General features: G+C 38.4%; 1 protein-coding gene across 1 annotated transcript; it reads left to right on the forward strand.

The window, feature by feature from the left end:
* Window positions 1-9,066: 9,066 nt before the first annotated feature.
* Window positions 9,067-13,870, forward strand: cyp19a1a (cytochrome P450, family 19, subfamily A, polypeptide 1a). The gene is made up of 9 exons (XM_086071805.1): window positions 9,067-9,262; window positions 9,346-9,496; window positions 10,145-10,299; window positions 10,363-10,545; window positions 12,110-12,224; window positions 12,302-12,410; window positions 12,487-12,649; window positions 12,726-12,967; window positions 13,466-13,870. The coding sequence occupies exons 1-9, from the start codon at window positions 9,067-9,069 to the stop codon at window positions 13,721-13,723; spliced, it is 1,572 nt and encodes a 523-aa protein (XP_085927931.1). The 3' UTR covers window positions 13,724-13,870.
* Window positions 13,871-16,436: the final 2,566 nt, after the last annotated feature.

Raw genomic sequence — 16,436 nt, forward strand, 5'->3', positions numbered from 1 at the left:
TTTTTAAAGCATTGTATCAACGAATGTGCATTTTTTGATCAGGTGAGCTCTCAGAAAGACTGTGTGTCATCGGATCCACATTGCAGACAGCGTCTGAATGGATGTGGCAGAGATCAAAGATCTAAAGCCGCAGAGCAACAGTCTTCTCGTCCTGTGCCTAAGAAAAACATGATGTTCAAATTCCTCAATGCCCAGTGACTGTGTATACGCCTCATTCTAGTGACTTCTCCCCTATGGCTGTTTTGCATCCAGAGGAAATCTAAATGCCTGCTCTGAACATTGCTGCCACAACAGCCGCCATGCTGGCCAGGACTGAACATTGACAACAGCTGCCGTCCTGCCTTTTGCTGGGGGTCTGGACTGAGAAAGTTGGTGGTCGGAATGAGATGTGATCCATTCAGTAAAATGCTACATAGTGATATGCAAGGCATTTTTAATGTGTTGAGTGGGGAACTGTGATCTATAGCAATATATTTCAGGAAATTGAAAACGACATATGTAAATTTGAAATGAGGGATTGAGAAAATTTATTTCAATCTATAGCCTACTAAATTTTTGCCTATATTTTTGGGAGAATCAGTTTCTGAATTGGTACAATGGGAATTTTATTAATATGTTATGATATGATATATTTTTATTTTCCCCGTGAGGAACTTTTTTGGACTTCGTCCAGCTGCAGCTATAGTATAAAATAAATAATAGAATAGAATAAGTAGTAACGAGTAAAAGACTAACTAAGAGTTTGATGGCTAAATTAGATTTTTTTTTTAACAGCACTGTGATTTATAAATCCCAGATATTTGTAAATTTTGTGTGATTTTATCCTCAGCCCCACTAATCTATAAAAGAGGTGAGGTTGATTGGCAGTTTAAATAATTTTCGGGACTCTAGGAGAATTAGAGTAATATGGTTATCTCTATTTTTTATGGCCCCAAAGTCATCATATATTAGTGTCTTAAGTTGTATCTGCTTATGTTTAGTTTTATAGTGTTTTGTAGCTCTTTTGTTTATCTCATAGCCTGATTTAGAGGGTTGAGTTATTTATGACGTCTTTTGAGTCATGAGGTCTCTATTTTGTCCTCCCTTTATCTTGACGTGTTTGAAAAAATCAGTGGATCTTTGTCAAATGAGGGAGTTTATGTTTAAGAATTTAACCAATGTAGACGAGTTAGAAAATTAAAATCAAACTTAAAAACGAAATTAAAAAGGTTGTGGGGTATCGGCCTACACTCCAATTGACAGGATGAGTTTGAAAATGATCATTCACAGTTTGAATATGAAGAAATCTATCAGAGGAAATCGATCGCAAAGTAAGTCTGAAGCAAGCAAGGACAATAATGCATATTCGCCGAATGAAGGTAATTATATTATATTATATCTTTTATCTCAGAATCACATTTGAAAAATGTAATGTTTGGAGCCCAGTGTTTGCAAAAGAGTATAGATAATATGAATATATGTGAACAAATTAAGTCATGGTAAAAAAATTACCTATTATTGAACAAAACCTATTTGAAAGATAAATATTTACAAGCTCTGTCTTATATTAATGAATGAGCGAATGTCATTCAACTCAATCAAGGGCTGGGCTCTATTTTAATGTCACAAAAATAGATATTTTCCTGTTCCAACAGCACAGGACCTACGGATCTTAATCAAATAACATTTACTAATCCCAACTAACAAAAACTATCAGGGTTTTTTCCTCCAAATAAAATTTATGTGAGTTTATGAGAAACTAAAAATGAAAAGTTTCTGCACTCAGGAGAACGGCCCCAGGGGGTTGATGAGGAGAAATTCCACAACTGGAAAGGAGACGTGCCAGGCTCGGCCATCTCATCAACTGATGCTCTCAGGTTGAAAGGAGAGACGAAATTCCACAACTGGAGCATCAATCTTATCACCTCCGACCTGGAGCCACGTCAGCTGAATCCGTGCCCGGTTCCGGAGCTGCCGTTTGAGGACATCAGTCAACGGATCAAGAGCAAGTGCCTTTTCTTGGGCAATCATTCCTTTGATCAGTCACATTTTGGGCAGAATAATCCCAGGTGACAAATCGAAGAATTTGGGTAGTCTACCCCAAATTCTTAAAGAAGAGACGAACTATTGCGACACTCTTTTCATTAAAAAAAAAAAAAAAAAAAGACCTTCAAAGAACTTCATCACAAGATGGCTTCAAAGAACACATATTCGTCTGCCGATACATTGCGACACTTTTTAATGAGCAACATTTTATGTTAAGCCTCACATATGATATGCTTATTTCACTAAAAATTTTTTAAATGTATCAAATTGTTTTTTAATGTCATATGATTGCTAAACTACCTCCTCTTCTGCTAAAGGGATGTTTTAAGGATAATTATTTTTACCACACAACCATTGAAAAAAAAATGTTTTAATGTGTTGAGCTCTCAAGAGCTCAAATGAGGGAATGATGAGTTATTAACATTGTTTTTTAGTTTTAAATTATATTTTAGCCGTATATAATTATGTTAACTCAGTATGGCTGTATGAATAGACCTATATTTTTATCTGTGTTATTTTCATGAGAAAGAGCAACGGGTCTGTCTATTCATTCCGTAATCTAAAGGGAGGTTCCGGGGATTTTGCTGTGTCACCAAGGGAGTCAGGCTTATTATTATTGTATTCTTTTAATCTGATTTATATCCATGGGAACGGATTCTCTTGTATTCAGTTGTAACCAGGTGTGTTGTGGGCTGACCTTTTTCTGAACCCTTTTTGTGAATAAATAACGATGTGAGCCAAGAGGAAGGAGCCACATTTGAACGAAGCACTGCTTGGGTGACTTTAAATGTGCGACCAGAAGCTTCTGGTAATTAAAACCTTTGCAAAGGAACTCCTTCAACAGAATCTCACCATTCAGTTAATTGAACACGCAAAGAGTACAATACTAAATATTGTCTACTCTAACAATAGATAGATAGATAGATAGATAGATAGATAGATAGATAGATAGATAGATAGATAGATAGATAGATAGATAGATAGATAGATAGATAGATAGATAGATAGATAGATAGATAGATAGATAGATAGATAGATAGATAGATAGATAGATAGATAGATAGATAGATGGAGGGATGATGGATGGATGATGGATGATGGATGATGGATGGATGGATAGATGGTTAGATAGATAGATAGATAGATAGATAGATAGATAGATAGATAGATAGATAGATAGATAGATAGATAGATAGATAGATAGATAGATAGATAGATAGATAGATAGATGGATGGATGGATGGATGGATGGATGGATGGAGGGATGATGGATGATGGATGGATGATGGATGGATGGATGGATAGATAGATAGATAGATAGATAGATAGATAGATAGATAGATAGATAGATAGATAGATAGATAGATAGATAGATAGATAGATAGATAGATAGATAGATAGATAGATAGATAGATAGATAGATAGATAGATGGATGGATGATGGATGGAGGGATGATGGATGGATGGATGATGGATGGAGGGATGATGGATTGAGGGATGATGGATGATGGATGGATGATGGATGGATAGATAGATAGATAGATAGATAGATAGATAGATAGATAGATAGATAGATAGATAGATAGATAGATAGATAGATAGATAGATAGATAGATAGATAGATAGATAGATAGATAGATAGATAGATAGATAGATAGATAGATAGATACCCTGTTTAGCATATAGCTAACAAATAATGCAAAGCACCATAGACATGCTAACAAATACAATCGGATGGATGGATGGACAGACAGACAAACAGAGAGAGAGACGAGCGAGGGAGAGTGATGAGGGAGGGAAGGAGGGAGGATGGGAGAAAAAAGAAAGAAAGAAAGGAACAAAAGAAGGAAAGAAAGAAAAAAAGGAATGAAGAAAGAAAAAAAGGAATGAAGAAAGAAAGAAAGGAAGGAAGGAAAGAAAAAAAGGAACGAAGAAAGAAAGAAAGGAACAAAGGAAGGACGGAAGGAAAGAAAGAAAAAAGGAACAAAGAAAGAAAAAAACAAAGGAAGGAAGAAAAGAAAGAAAGGATGGAACAAAGGAATGAAGGAAGTGATGAAAGAAAGGAAAAAAAGAAAGAAGGAAGGAAGGGACGAAAGAAAGAAAGAAAGAAAGAAAGAAAGAAAGAAAGAAAGAAAGAAAGAAAGAAAGAAAGAAAGAAAGAAAGAAAGAAAGAAAGAAAGAAAGAAAGAAAGATACCCTAAATGCAATATGTAATATGACCATCTTGTCAACTCAACTAAAAGTACTCGTGCACACATCCACGCACGCACATAAGAGACGGCTGGAAGCGTAAGATTACAGTTGGTTGCAGGTCCTGGACTCCATGAAGCAGAGTTGGTGTTCTGGCCTGAAGCTGTAGGTCACCGACAGACGGTTGTTGACCAGCTTGACTCCCTCCAGCGCACGTGCGCACATCCTGCATTAAGAGCGCGTCAGGGCGCTCTTCTTTGTTGCCTTTCATTCACGGTGCTTCGAGACAGGCGAGACTGCGGGCAAAATGTAAACACATAAAAGAGCAAACATAATCGCGTGCTTATCTGGGTAAGCATGCAAACATGCATCTTACAGAGGATTTGTACACTGCAAGGATATTTATAATGTGGACAAAAGTATTGAAACACTTGGCTAGGAAAATATGAAATGTAAGAAACATTTTTTATTTGTGTTGAATGTGGTCTAGCTTGACCCAAAATGAGGACACGCGCTACAGAAAATGGATGATGATAGATACATCTCAATATGTTCATCCATTAAGTGCAGCTAACTGCAAGTTAGCATATTCAACATAAGTACAGTAGTGCAAGTGAAGTCCTGCTATGGCCCCTCCTCCACCCTTCCTGAGGTGCAGCTGTCGACCTTATCTCTTTCCAAACACAAGCTTATGATGTCATGCTTGGTTACTCCAGACAAGGACAAACGTCTTTGTATTTTAAATCATACGCAGATGCGCTACTGTTATAAAACTGACTTCTCAATTCAATGGTGCTCCATTGACGTGAACTGAGGAACTTCACTTGACAAAAGTAGTAGTTTTCCACCATCTTGGAAGCCAAGGAATTATGATGACTTAAGTTCAGGAGATGTATCAAATATTTGTATTTCTTCGCTCTGTATAAATGATTGTTGATTTATCCATAATAATTGACAGTCTTAATGTGCTTGTTGACCCTTGAAACAAAGGGGGATGTGGTTTACCACAACACAGAGCTCAGAGACGAGGTTAGATTAACATCTGCTCATGTGGACCATTGCTTAATCATGCAAAACAATCTGGGTCTCTGACATCATGCGGAACACGCCGCCATCACGTCGGGGTCGCAGAACACAGCCGGCCATTTGAACGCAGAGCATTCTTGGACGAGAGTGGGCGGTGGCTGACTGATACTCGATACAACAAAGGCATTTTTCCGCCAAACAGAAAAGGCTTTGTCACTCTTTCAATACATTCCGTTCACTACCAAAGTCAACAAATTCTGAACTGTGCAATTCCAATTTGTGACTCAGGATGATAGTGTGATAAAGAACGTATTAAATGAAATCAAGTTACAAAATGGATCCGTTTAAAATGTGTTTGCAAAATAATAAAGTTTTTGTGCTGACATGCAGTTCTGACAAAAACAGGCTGCTAGTAAGTAAAGAAATATAAATACGTCATTAGCAATTAATTTACCCACCTTTTTCAGGTAGCTAGCTGAATATATATATATATTTTTTATGCCAATACTAGCTAGCTCTTAAACAACAGTAGGCACCATGTAATCTGTGTGTTCGTGTGTTTCAGTGCATTGTATCATGTATGCATGTGTATCTATATGTCGTTGACAGTCAAAAATATTTTGTACTCTTTACTTTTTTACTTAATTACATTCAGGTTTTTTGTTTTGTTTTTTTACTTTTAAACCAGTTTTTGCACACGTATCTTTTTTGCTACTTAAAGAACCTATAAAATGAATTTATAGATTTGTTTGAAGAAAATTGATAAGAACTTGCAGACTGAGAATTTCATTACTCAATTGTAGCGATATTGCTTTAGCGTTGGAACTGTTTTTTGGGTGTGCTAAAATGGCGCCCAGTGACACACTTTGGCATTAGACCCAAGTCCCCCCCGATTCCCACTTTAAAATAATTTTCAGTGGTTATCATGCTGTGTTGTTATTTGTTGCACTGTTAGCTTGCGAGCTATAAGAAAGATGCAAGACAAAGTAGCATTCTTTAGAGCGGCGTGATTGCAAACTTTTAGCGAACATAATTTATTTGTTATGATTTGAAGTCTTATTTTTTGTTTTCTTCTTGACAATCCTTTAAATCATTCAAATTTGGCAGCGATGTTTACAGCACTTGGAGAGAGTTGAAATCAGCTATCTGTAAAAATGTTTAGACAGAACTAGGAGATTAAACTGGATAAAAAAACAGACCTATATATATTTTTTTTATCTTTTTTTTTTTTTTCCTGAGTTAATTGTATAGTTTTGCAGCAGTTTCCATTTCCATGTCACTATTCCACATCCATCCACTAAGAGGTGCAGTAGCACTGGTGGCATAGAGTATTGTGCGCACAAAGGATTAAAATGAATAAATCAATAAATACATAACATTTATTTAAGCACAAAGGAAGAATAAACATTCCATCTTGAGATGACGACAGCAGCTCAACGTGTCTCTCCTATCCTTGCAAAAGTCACAAAATAAGCCTTCAACAGTGTCAAAACATTCAAACTGAGCACTTTCCGTTTGCACGATTGATTGAAAAAGATCGCTTAAAGACGGAAGCGCGTAAACCTGAGTATACGTCCGATGCTAACCATGCTAATGCTAGCGCTTTTGGCCCGTAGTGAGAAAGTATAAAGAGAGTAATTGTGAGAAATTGAGAAACTACTGAACTGTGTGCTGAAATTATTTCACTTGTACTGTGAGAAGATTTTCTTATCCATGTCTAATTTCTTGACAGTCACTGTAGAAGATACAAGTAAAAGGTTTTAATGCCGCAACTGGGCATGTACGGTTATGCTTTTTTCACCCAATATGATGAACGAATAATTTAGAAAGTGCTGATGCCGATAACCGATAAGTAAGCCGAAATATAATTGCAAAATTAACTGGACACAAATTTGAGTCCTACTATAAGTCTAACGTACAAATATATTGAAACATTGTGTAAAACGCCATAAAGCTGAATTTGATTGATATCTCTGCTCCAAAGACAGCCAGTAACTCATTTTGAGTTTGTCAAAACAAAACAGTCATGTTTTAAAAATGCACCAAAAAACTGCGAAGGTAACATTTTGGGGAGACACAGTAAAGAAATCCCACACTAGCGACTGCCATGTCGCCATGATGCATCTTCTGTCAACACGAGGTTGCGCGCATTATGATGTCACAAATATGTGACACTACCATAGGTGAGGGGAGGGGTTGAGGAGTTGGGCACAACTTGAGCCACAAACACAACAGATGGACCAATGTGGCAAGTCTATATATTTATTTATGATCTAGTTTATCTGTATGACGTCAATGCCACCGATATTATCGGGCATCCCTCGCCGCAACCAGTAATATTTTCATGTGAGTTAAGTTGTGAATAAGATGTGGATGCTTTTTGTAGAGGGCTAGAACGAGTGAAAGTGTCGTTAAAGAAGTTAATACTTTTTTGGGTGAGACAGTTGTTGGGGAAATAGTTCAAATAAGTGAATTTCTTTAATAAATAAATGCAATTATTTAGTAAAAAAAAAAGTTTTTTCAGACTTTTTCAGAATGTATTTGAAATAGTAAATGTTTGCTTGAGACTTTATTTCATGTGAAAATAGTTTACAGTTTGAGGCAATTTTGCAGAGATATTTTGTTTTATTGCATTTAAGGCTAGTAGCTTGCTGTATTTTTATAACTCACCTTATGGCTTTTTTTTCTAACAAGACTGACATGGATTTGGATTGTTATTTTGTTATTGAATTATGCCTAAATAATAAACATTCCTTCTTGAGATGACGACAGCAGCTCAACGTGTCTCTCCTATTCTTACCACAGCATTTCGCCACATGTTGAGACACCAGGAAGTATCCAGTTGCCTTCCTAGCTTGCCAGGCAGACTGGGCAGCACACGCATCTATAATGTGTCATGTATTGTAACTACTCACTCCTTGATACTACTACTTGATACTAGTATTTTGTTCAGAATTAATTTGATATCTTTATTATTTTTCATGTACAATTAATACCTTTAAAACACACTTGCTGTCGACTGAAGATGACATCATCTGTGCTGAGGAAGTAGATAATGACCAATCATGTCAGTCAACCCAGTTTTTTAAAGGTATTAATTGTTCATGAGAAACAGACAAAATATTTTCTTCTTACTGTCTAAAATGTCTCAATGAGTCAAGTATCCCTTTAAGTGCTAGTGGGAGAGCGCTATTGACAATCCCGAGTTTAGGTCACGAGACAAAATGGTGGCCTTAACATTCTCCGCTCATTGAAAGCATTGGACTTTGGATGCTTGTCATTTGATTTGTGAGGATTATTTTGATTCCAAAATGAGACATTTTGTCACATTTTGAAATGAAAAGGCAAAATGCATTACAATCCACCATTTTGTTTTCACCGTGTAAAGGAAGCATTTGCATTGCATTGTATTGAGGAAATATCAGAAATGTTCGTAATTGTTAAATCGTTATGCGGGTGATATATAATGCCATGACCTGTTAGTTTACAGTATGATTGTAACTCAGAAAAGTCTTCCTCCCTCAAGCAGGTGTTCATTTGTGAGTTTTCCAAGCATGCATCGTTTGATGTTCAAAGGAGTGCAACTCCTTCTTCTCATCAGCGAAATGTCAAATAGTGCACTGTAGCGTATGCTCAAGGACACGGGCCCCAATCCAAGCGTCAAGGTTACAAGTGTATTGTTTACCCTTTCCCCCCTTGTGTTGTGGCTTTTGCGTTACCCTGACCTGGCTCATAACCAACGGCGACAGCCTATAAAGAAGAAGCGCTCGTGCTGTGGCTTTCATCGCGGCGTTTGTGTCCTGCGCATTTTCAATTAACTTTCTTATGGAGCTGATCTCTGCTTGTGAACGGACCACGGCTGTGGTAGAGCTGGAGGCGATAGCGTCGGAATTGGCCCCCACGTCCCAGAATGCAACTCTGGGGGCAGCGGTTGGGATTTCCGTGGCAACTAGAAGTCTGCTTTTAATGGTTTGTCTACTGCTGGTGGCTTGGGGCCACTCGGACAAGCGGCGAGTACCAGGTCGGTCATCGGTCATCTCGAATAGATGAATGGTGTCTTTCTCAGTCAAGTTTTGAAAAAAAAATGACCTTTCTTTACCACAGGTCCATATTTCTGTCTGGGATTGGGGCCACTAATGTCTTATGTGAGATTTATTTGGACGGGCATAGGCACAGCCAGCAATTACTACAACGACAAGTATGGTGACATTGTCAGAGTTTGGATTGATGGCGAGGAGACTCTCATTCTCAGCAGGTTGGCTCTTTCACTTAACTCTAAACGGGTCAATCGTTCACATTGTAATGTGCGATATTATTATTGTTGTTGTTGTTATTATTTGTATTTCATGGGAAGATGAGTTGGAATTTAGGAAATACTTCAAATGAGAAACTTACCATGAGAATGACTGGGAATGAATTGAAATGGAGGGTCATTAATGCAAAAGTATCATATTTTACCAACATCATAGGATTTTTTTTTTTTTAAGTTGGCAGTTTGAAGAATTGGAAATGTACTTGGCAAAAAAAAATTCATGCACACTTATAGGCAGCTCACGTACTACCAGTGGTACTTGTACCACAATTTGAAAATTGCTGGCCAAAAATACATTTGAAATTTTCTTGCAAAATAAAAAAATAATAATAATTTGCCAAATTGTGACTTATAAGGTTTCGGTTGAATGCCAGCAATATTCTATACAACAAAATTGTATTTGCATGACAACTGTACTTGCACAAAATCCGGTTTTAGTCAGGATTTAGCTAAAAAAAAAAAAAAATCCGCCAAACATATTTAAATTCTAAGAGCCAATCTTTAATTTAGTAAACTCCTGCTTCATTCCCAGGAATTCTTGTTCATTCCTGGAATTTCATAACCCCTGAAAATGATTTTATCATCTACCAGAGCATCGGCGGTTCACCACGTCTTAAAACATGGACATTACACCTCACGGTTTGGGAGCAAATTAGGACTGAGCTGCATCGGGATGAACGAGAGAGGGATTATATTTAACAACGACGTCACCCAGTGGAGAAAGGCACGCATATATTTCACCAAAGGTAACAAATGCACTTCGACTGGGTCAAGGAAAGGATATGACCGACCTTGACATTGTGCTGCAGCCTTGACAGGCCCGGGCCTTCAACGGACCTTGGAGGTGTGCGTCTCCTCCACGCAGAACCACCTGGAGCAACTGAAGAAGGCTGCGGGAGGAGACAGCCTGACTAATGTGGATGTCCTCAATCTGCTGCGTTGCACTGTGGTTGACATCTCCAATAGACTCTTCTTGGATGTGCCTTTTAATGGTAAGTAGGCTTGGACTTTGATTGAGATTAAATACATTTTGGGCCACATTGTAGTTTTGGTTCCTGCTGTGACTGTGAAAGTCACAAAATGTATCAACATCATCTCGTCATGAGATTACATATTGCTGGCACTGGGCCGAAACCTCATAAATCACAATTAGGTCAATTTGATTATTTTTTTTAAATGTCCACATGCAGGTGATATTTTAACACATTATTGACCAAAATAAAGGGTTCCAAATGGCTCACTCTCTTTGATGGTGCAATGTTAATGCCCTTTTTTGTGGTCTCATGAAAAGTGACGATTTTGGAAGGTTTCAGCCCGATGTACAATTGAGCCATTGAGAACTTGGGTGGGCTAACTCCATGTTTGGCATCTTGCTGGAGGCTCTGTTAAAGTTATATGGCTGCAAATTCTGCAATAAAATCTTGGAAAATTCTATCCTGGTGATTTATATGGCAATTATTACTTCTTTGTGATAGCTTGTTTTTAACAAAATTTGGGGTTTTGATCAGATTATGGCATTTTGAAAAAGAAAAAAAGATTTTATGATGACACTTTTATCCATAGGTAGTGATAGGGAAATAAAGCTTCATGAAGCACTTGCAATATTTTTTCATTCCTCTAGATGGTGCTCTTGGCTTAAAGATAAAGGCGAGTGCAATCGAAACTGATTACATTTCCACTGCATCTTTAAGCCAGGAGTGCCATCTAGAGGAGTCAAAAAATACCACAAGTGCTTCATGAAGCTTCATTTGTCCATCACTACTTACTGTTTCATAGATTGGATCCCAGTCTTCGTTTAAAGTGTGTACAGTAGGTTGTCTGGAAAAAAACAAGTCCAAACATCTATCAAATATATTCATATTTAATATTTATACTGACATGCAGATGAATAGGCACACAAACTACAGTTAAGCACTTTTTAAAATATCAGTGCAATAACACACTTCCTCATATAGTATGTTTAAATATGGAAGTAAACCCTGATATAGACAATTTATGTTGCTCTTTGATGTCATGTGAATGCAAAATGGTCGCCTCATCCTGGCACTTCGGCTCACAGACCCCTCTGGTGTATTGCAACAACATAATGAGGCTTTCTCCAGTGGCAATAACGCAATCCTCAACATGTTTATTTGGCTGCACTAGGTGGCAGTGGTGCTCTCAGAAAAGTGCGGCATGAGTATTAGCTCCATTTATTCCTCACAAACGTCGCGGGGGTGCTGGAGCCCATCTCAGCTGGCTTCAGGCAATAGACGGGGTAAACTTTGAATTGGTTGCCAGTCAATTACAGGGCACACATAGACAAACGACCATTCAAACTCAATTCAGACTACGAAATTAATACATCACGCATGTCTTTTGGAATTTGGGAGGAAACCCGAGTACCCGGAAAAAAGAAGAAAAAAATACACAGGCACAGACGGAGAGAACATGTAAACGCCACCCATGAAATGAACAAAGCCATTTAGCAAGAAACATGAAGTAGATTATAATTTATTGAGATTTCATTTGTGATGTAGATTAAACACTCTTTTCTAATGTCGCATTGTTGTCCAGAAAAGGAGCTGATGCAGAAGATTTTAAAGTATTTTGACACCTGGCAGAGCGTCCTGATCAAACCAGACGTCTACTTTAAGTTTGACTGGATCCACCAAAGGCACAAGGCGACAGCGTGAGTCTTGTTATTGAGCTGAAATCCATCAAATCAACTCACCGAATTCATTGTTCATGTTATCGTTCACTTTTCAGCCAGGGGCTCCAAGATGCCATCGAGCGCCTCGTGGAACATAAGAGGAGAGAAATGGAGCAGGCGGATAAACTGGACATCAACTTCACTGCCGAGCTCATATTCGCACAGGTTGGACAAAAATGTTGTTCAGTCTGTTCCATCCTCGACTTCACAAGATGGTTTAACTGTTAATATTTGCCTTTAGAATCGTGGTGAACTTTCTGCTGAGAACGTAAGGCAGTGCGTGCTGGAGATGGTGATCGCCGCGCCCGACACGCTGTCGGTCAGCCTCTTCTTCATGCTGCTGCTTCTCAAACAGCATCCATGTGTGGAGCTGCAGCTGCTCCAGGAGATAGACAACGTCATAGGTGAGCTAAAAAATAATAATAATAATAATAATCCAAATGTTCTAGTATTTAACTGAGGTGAATTGTTTGCTTTTAGGTGAGCGAGCCCTGCAAAACGACGACCTTCCCAAGCTGCAAGTGTTGGAGAGCTTCATCAAAGAATGCTTGCGTTTCCACCCGGTGGTGGACTTCACCATGCGGCGTGCGCTGTCTGATGACGTCATTGACGGCTATAGGGTCCCAAAGGGCACAAATATCATTCTCAACACTGGCCGCATGCATCGCACAGAGTTCTTCCCCAAACCCAATGAACTGAGTCTAAAAAACTTTGAAAAAAATGTAAGTAGACAAAACAATGTGTTCAGAAGAACAAGGTCGATCTTTTTCATACTCAACATTCACAACAGTTTGCGTTAGTCCTTCCTTTTCTTAACTAAGGTTGATGTGATTCATATTTTGCTCGAAAAGAAAGATTCTACACTACAGTGACACCGGCTAAAAAGCTTCTCTTATCAGGTCAACACAGTTGCTTGGCACCACCATGCCACCAGGTGGCATCAGAGCAATGTTTATATAGATCTGTAATTGCCTAAAGATTCCAATAGATGGTAGCAAAGTACTTCTTTAATCTAAATTAAGCGCATCAACTCACGTCAACATATTCATTGGCTAAAAAGGTTTAGTTGCCTAAAAATGCCACAAGATACTTAAAGAAAAAAAAAACTTAATTAAAAATAAATCTGCAAATTTCAAACTGTGAATATGTGAGGGTTCACTATAAATAAAACTGGAATGAAGTAAGTCTTTGATAACTTCCAAGTGTCTTTCCTTCTCCAGGCCCCACATCGGTACTTCCAACCATTTGGATCGGGCCCGCGAGCCTGCGTGGGCAAACACGTGGCTTTGGTGATGATGAAATCAATCCTGGTGACGCTGCTCTCCCAGTATTGTGTGTGCCCTCATCAGGGTTTAACCCTGGACGGCATCCCGCAGACCAACAACCTCTCCCAACAGCCTGTGGTGCAGCAGCATGACAGCCAAAGTCTAGCCATGACATTCTTACCCCGAAAGAGAGGGCACTGGGACCCTCTTTGAGACTTTTTGGCCGCTTTTCCTGTTCCCAGACTTTTATATAGTGACGACACACATACCGAACATTATTGCTTACCTGTATTTATTGGGTACACCTTATTCAATATAAACAAAATTACACGTGAATATATTTTAGCCAGTATGTGTTTTACTGTTGCATGGCTGTACAGAGCTTATTTGTGATGTTTGTCAATGTGTATCAAATTAACTATCACACCATATTAAACTGTATTTTATTATTATATTTTTCACTTTCAATAAATTATTGCAGAAGATTGTTGCATTTTCCCCCCTGTTGTGCAACATTTTAGTCGTACATTAGGACGCACCATCCAACAGAAAAGAACGCTCTCATACTATTTCACGTGTTGTCGTTACCTATAACGGCCACAAGAGGTCACTGTAACATAGTACAACGAGGTCCTCAACCAGTACAGCAATTCGAGCTGACTTTCATGATGTTCTATTCAAACCTAGTGTTTTATTTTACATAGAGATGTTGGGACACACCCAGTAAGACGTCTTTGAATAGGATGAAGACATTTTTTTTTATGTCTCTAGGCCCAAAAAAAACATTTTTATTAGTATGCCAAAGTAGTCACAGTAGAGTATGTATATTAGCGGTGTGCCCAAAAATCGATTCTCATTCAGTACGATTCAGAATCGATTTTAAATGTCCCAAAATCAATTTTATTTAAATTAGTTTATACTTTGTCTGTGTGTGCCTTTATTTGGAGCGCTGTTCATGTTGTACCCGATTTGGCCACTTAGGGGCAGTGTGGTTCCACGCGGTCTAATACACTATTAAGTTGTAGTCACATAAGAGAGTAGAAGGAAAAAGTCACGATCAAGTTATTCCAATAAAAGTTGTTTTTTTGCAGTGTGGAGACGTTCTCTTGAGTGATAAAAGTGCTGCGAGTAGCGCGCTAATTAGCATTAGCGAGTCAGACTTGAGTAGATCATTACAATTTCTTGCACATCTATAGATTGAAGCAAAAATCATTCGCAATCAAATCATTTTGAATCAAAAATCGCCCTTAATCGAAAATCGATTATGAATCGAATTGCAGGCCCCAAAATCGGAATCGAATTGAATCGTGAGACAGTCAAAGATTCCCAAACCTAATGTATATGTTATATAGTCGTGAAAAAAAAAACATTTCAAGAAAAGACAATTTTTCTACTAGTATGCTTGAGGAAAAAGAGTGTACGAGAATGGATCTTAAACTGGATATCAAGGACAAATAATTGCTTTTTGTAGCAAGCATGGCCAAAGTGTTTGTTTTTCTGTCATTGTTGTCATCTGTGTTGTTTTGCTGCGCTTTTATTTTTAGTTACCGTACTTTCCTGTGTTTGATAGTTTGCACAAGTTTCCTGTATTTGTGACTTTGCTTTGAGGCGTGTTATTCTCCTTAGTTGACTTTGAAATGAGCTTGGTTTAGAACTCAGCTTTACTTCGCGGCGACCTATGAACTACGCTCTGTGATGTTTGGCGGTTTGTGGGATTCGAGTCCGTGTCTGCCAGATTGCTCAGCTTGCGTGTCGCTCGCCAAGTATTGTGATCAATTCTTAGCGGTTTCTTAGTTCTTGTTTCTGCCTGCTTGTGATTCAAATGGTTGGCGAGCGAGAATTTAGAAGAGCTTCTTTGTGAGAAATTAAAGTTGAGGTTGTTTGTGACAGATGGACAGGATGCGGGCTGGCTCCCGGCCCAAGTATTTACCTCCCTACCCAAGCAGCCTCTGCCCGCAATTTCGCTTGGATCGGGAGCAAACTTGCTCTTCGCCGGTACGGATCACGTGAGCGATGTCTAGAAAAGTTCAGCAGCCCCCTTAGATGCTGTTTCATCATCCCAAAAGTCTTCCACTCTGATCAGCAGGTGTGCGAGAGGAAATGATCCAATTGCATACAATTGGCCTGAAAACAATTTATTTATGTCCAAGAATGGATTTGTGGTTATTTCTCTATGCTGGTGATGTAGAGTGACGGGCAGAACCATTAAATGCTGTTATGACAGTTGGCAGAAGTTCTTGTGTGTCCACGTGGTGAATTCATACAATAGTCATGACACGTGTACACGTTCAAGTCAATATTATGAATCATTTGCGATGAGATCAGTATTTCATTATTTAATTATTTTTTCATTATTTAGTATTTAATTTATGTAACAATGTTGTTTGGTGGTATGCCACAAGATGGCAGCACATTTCCACCTTTGACTAAATTAAGTTCCTCAACACACGTCAATATAGTTCCTTGGCAACAAGGTGACATAAGAAGGCGCCAGAGCATTAATTTTGTCTAAATGTTACTCTTCAAAGCACTTCAATAAGATACCACAAGTTGGCAGAAAGCACACATTTTGTCTAAATAAAGCTATTTAACGCATTAACGTACTTCCATGACACCAAAATTATACAAGAAAGTGCCAAAGCGCTACCTTTGGCCAAATAAAGCTCAACACACAACACTATAGTTCCTTGGCACTAAGCTGACACAAGAAGGTGTCAAAACACTATTTTTGTCTAAATAAAACTCAAATACTTCAATAACATGCCACAAGTGGGCAGTAAAGCACTACTTTTGTCTAAATTATGCTCCTCAACACACGTCAATATAGTTCCTTGGCAACAAGGTGACACAAGAAGGCGCCAGAGCATTACTTTTGTCTAAATGATGCTCTTCAAAGCACTTCAATAAGATGCCACAAGTTGCCAGA

The sequence above is a fragment of the Leptonotus elevatus genome, chromosome 3 (assembly GCF_054856555.1).
Source record: "Leptonotus elevatus isolate MCC_2025b chromosome 3, RoL_Lele_1.0, whole genome shotgun sequence".
Classification (NCBI taxonomy): domain Eukaryota; kingdom Metazoa; phylum Chordata; class Actinopteri; order Syngnathiformes; family Syngnathidae; genus Leptonotus; species Leptonotus elevatus.

Excerpts from the sequence above, each read along its gene's own strand:
- cyp19a1a (XM_086071805.1), top strand. The coding sequence starts at position 9,067 with ATGGAGCTGATCTCTGCTTGTGAACGGACCACGGCTGTGGTAGAGCTG. Across the intron at positions 10,300-10,362 it reads ACGCATATATTTCACCAAAG|CCTTGACAGGCCCGGGCCTT; the intron begins GTAACAAATGCA and ends ATTGTGCTGCAG. Across the intron at positions 12,650-12,725 it reads GGAGATAGACAACGTCATAG|GTGAGCGAGCCCTGCAAAAC; the intron begins GTGAGCTAAAAA and ends GTTTGCTTTTAG.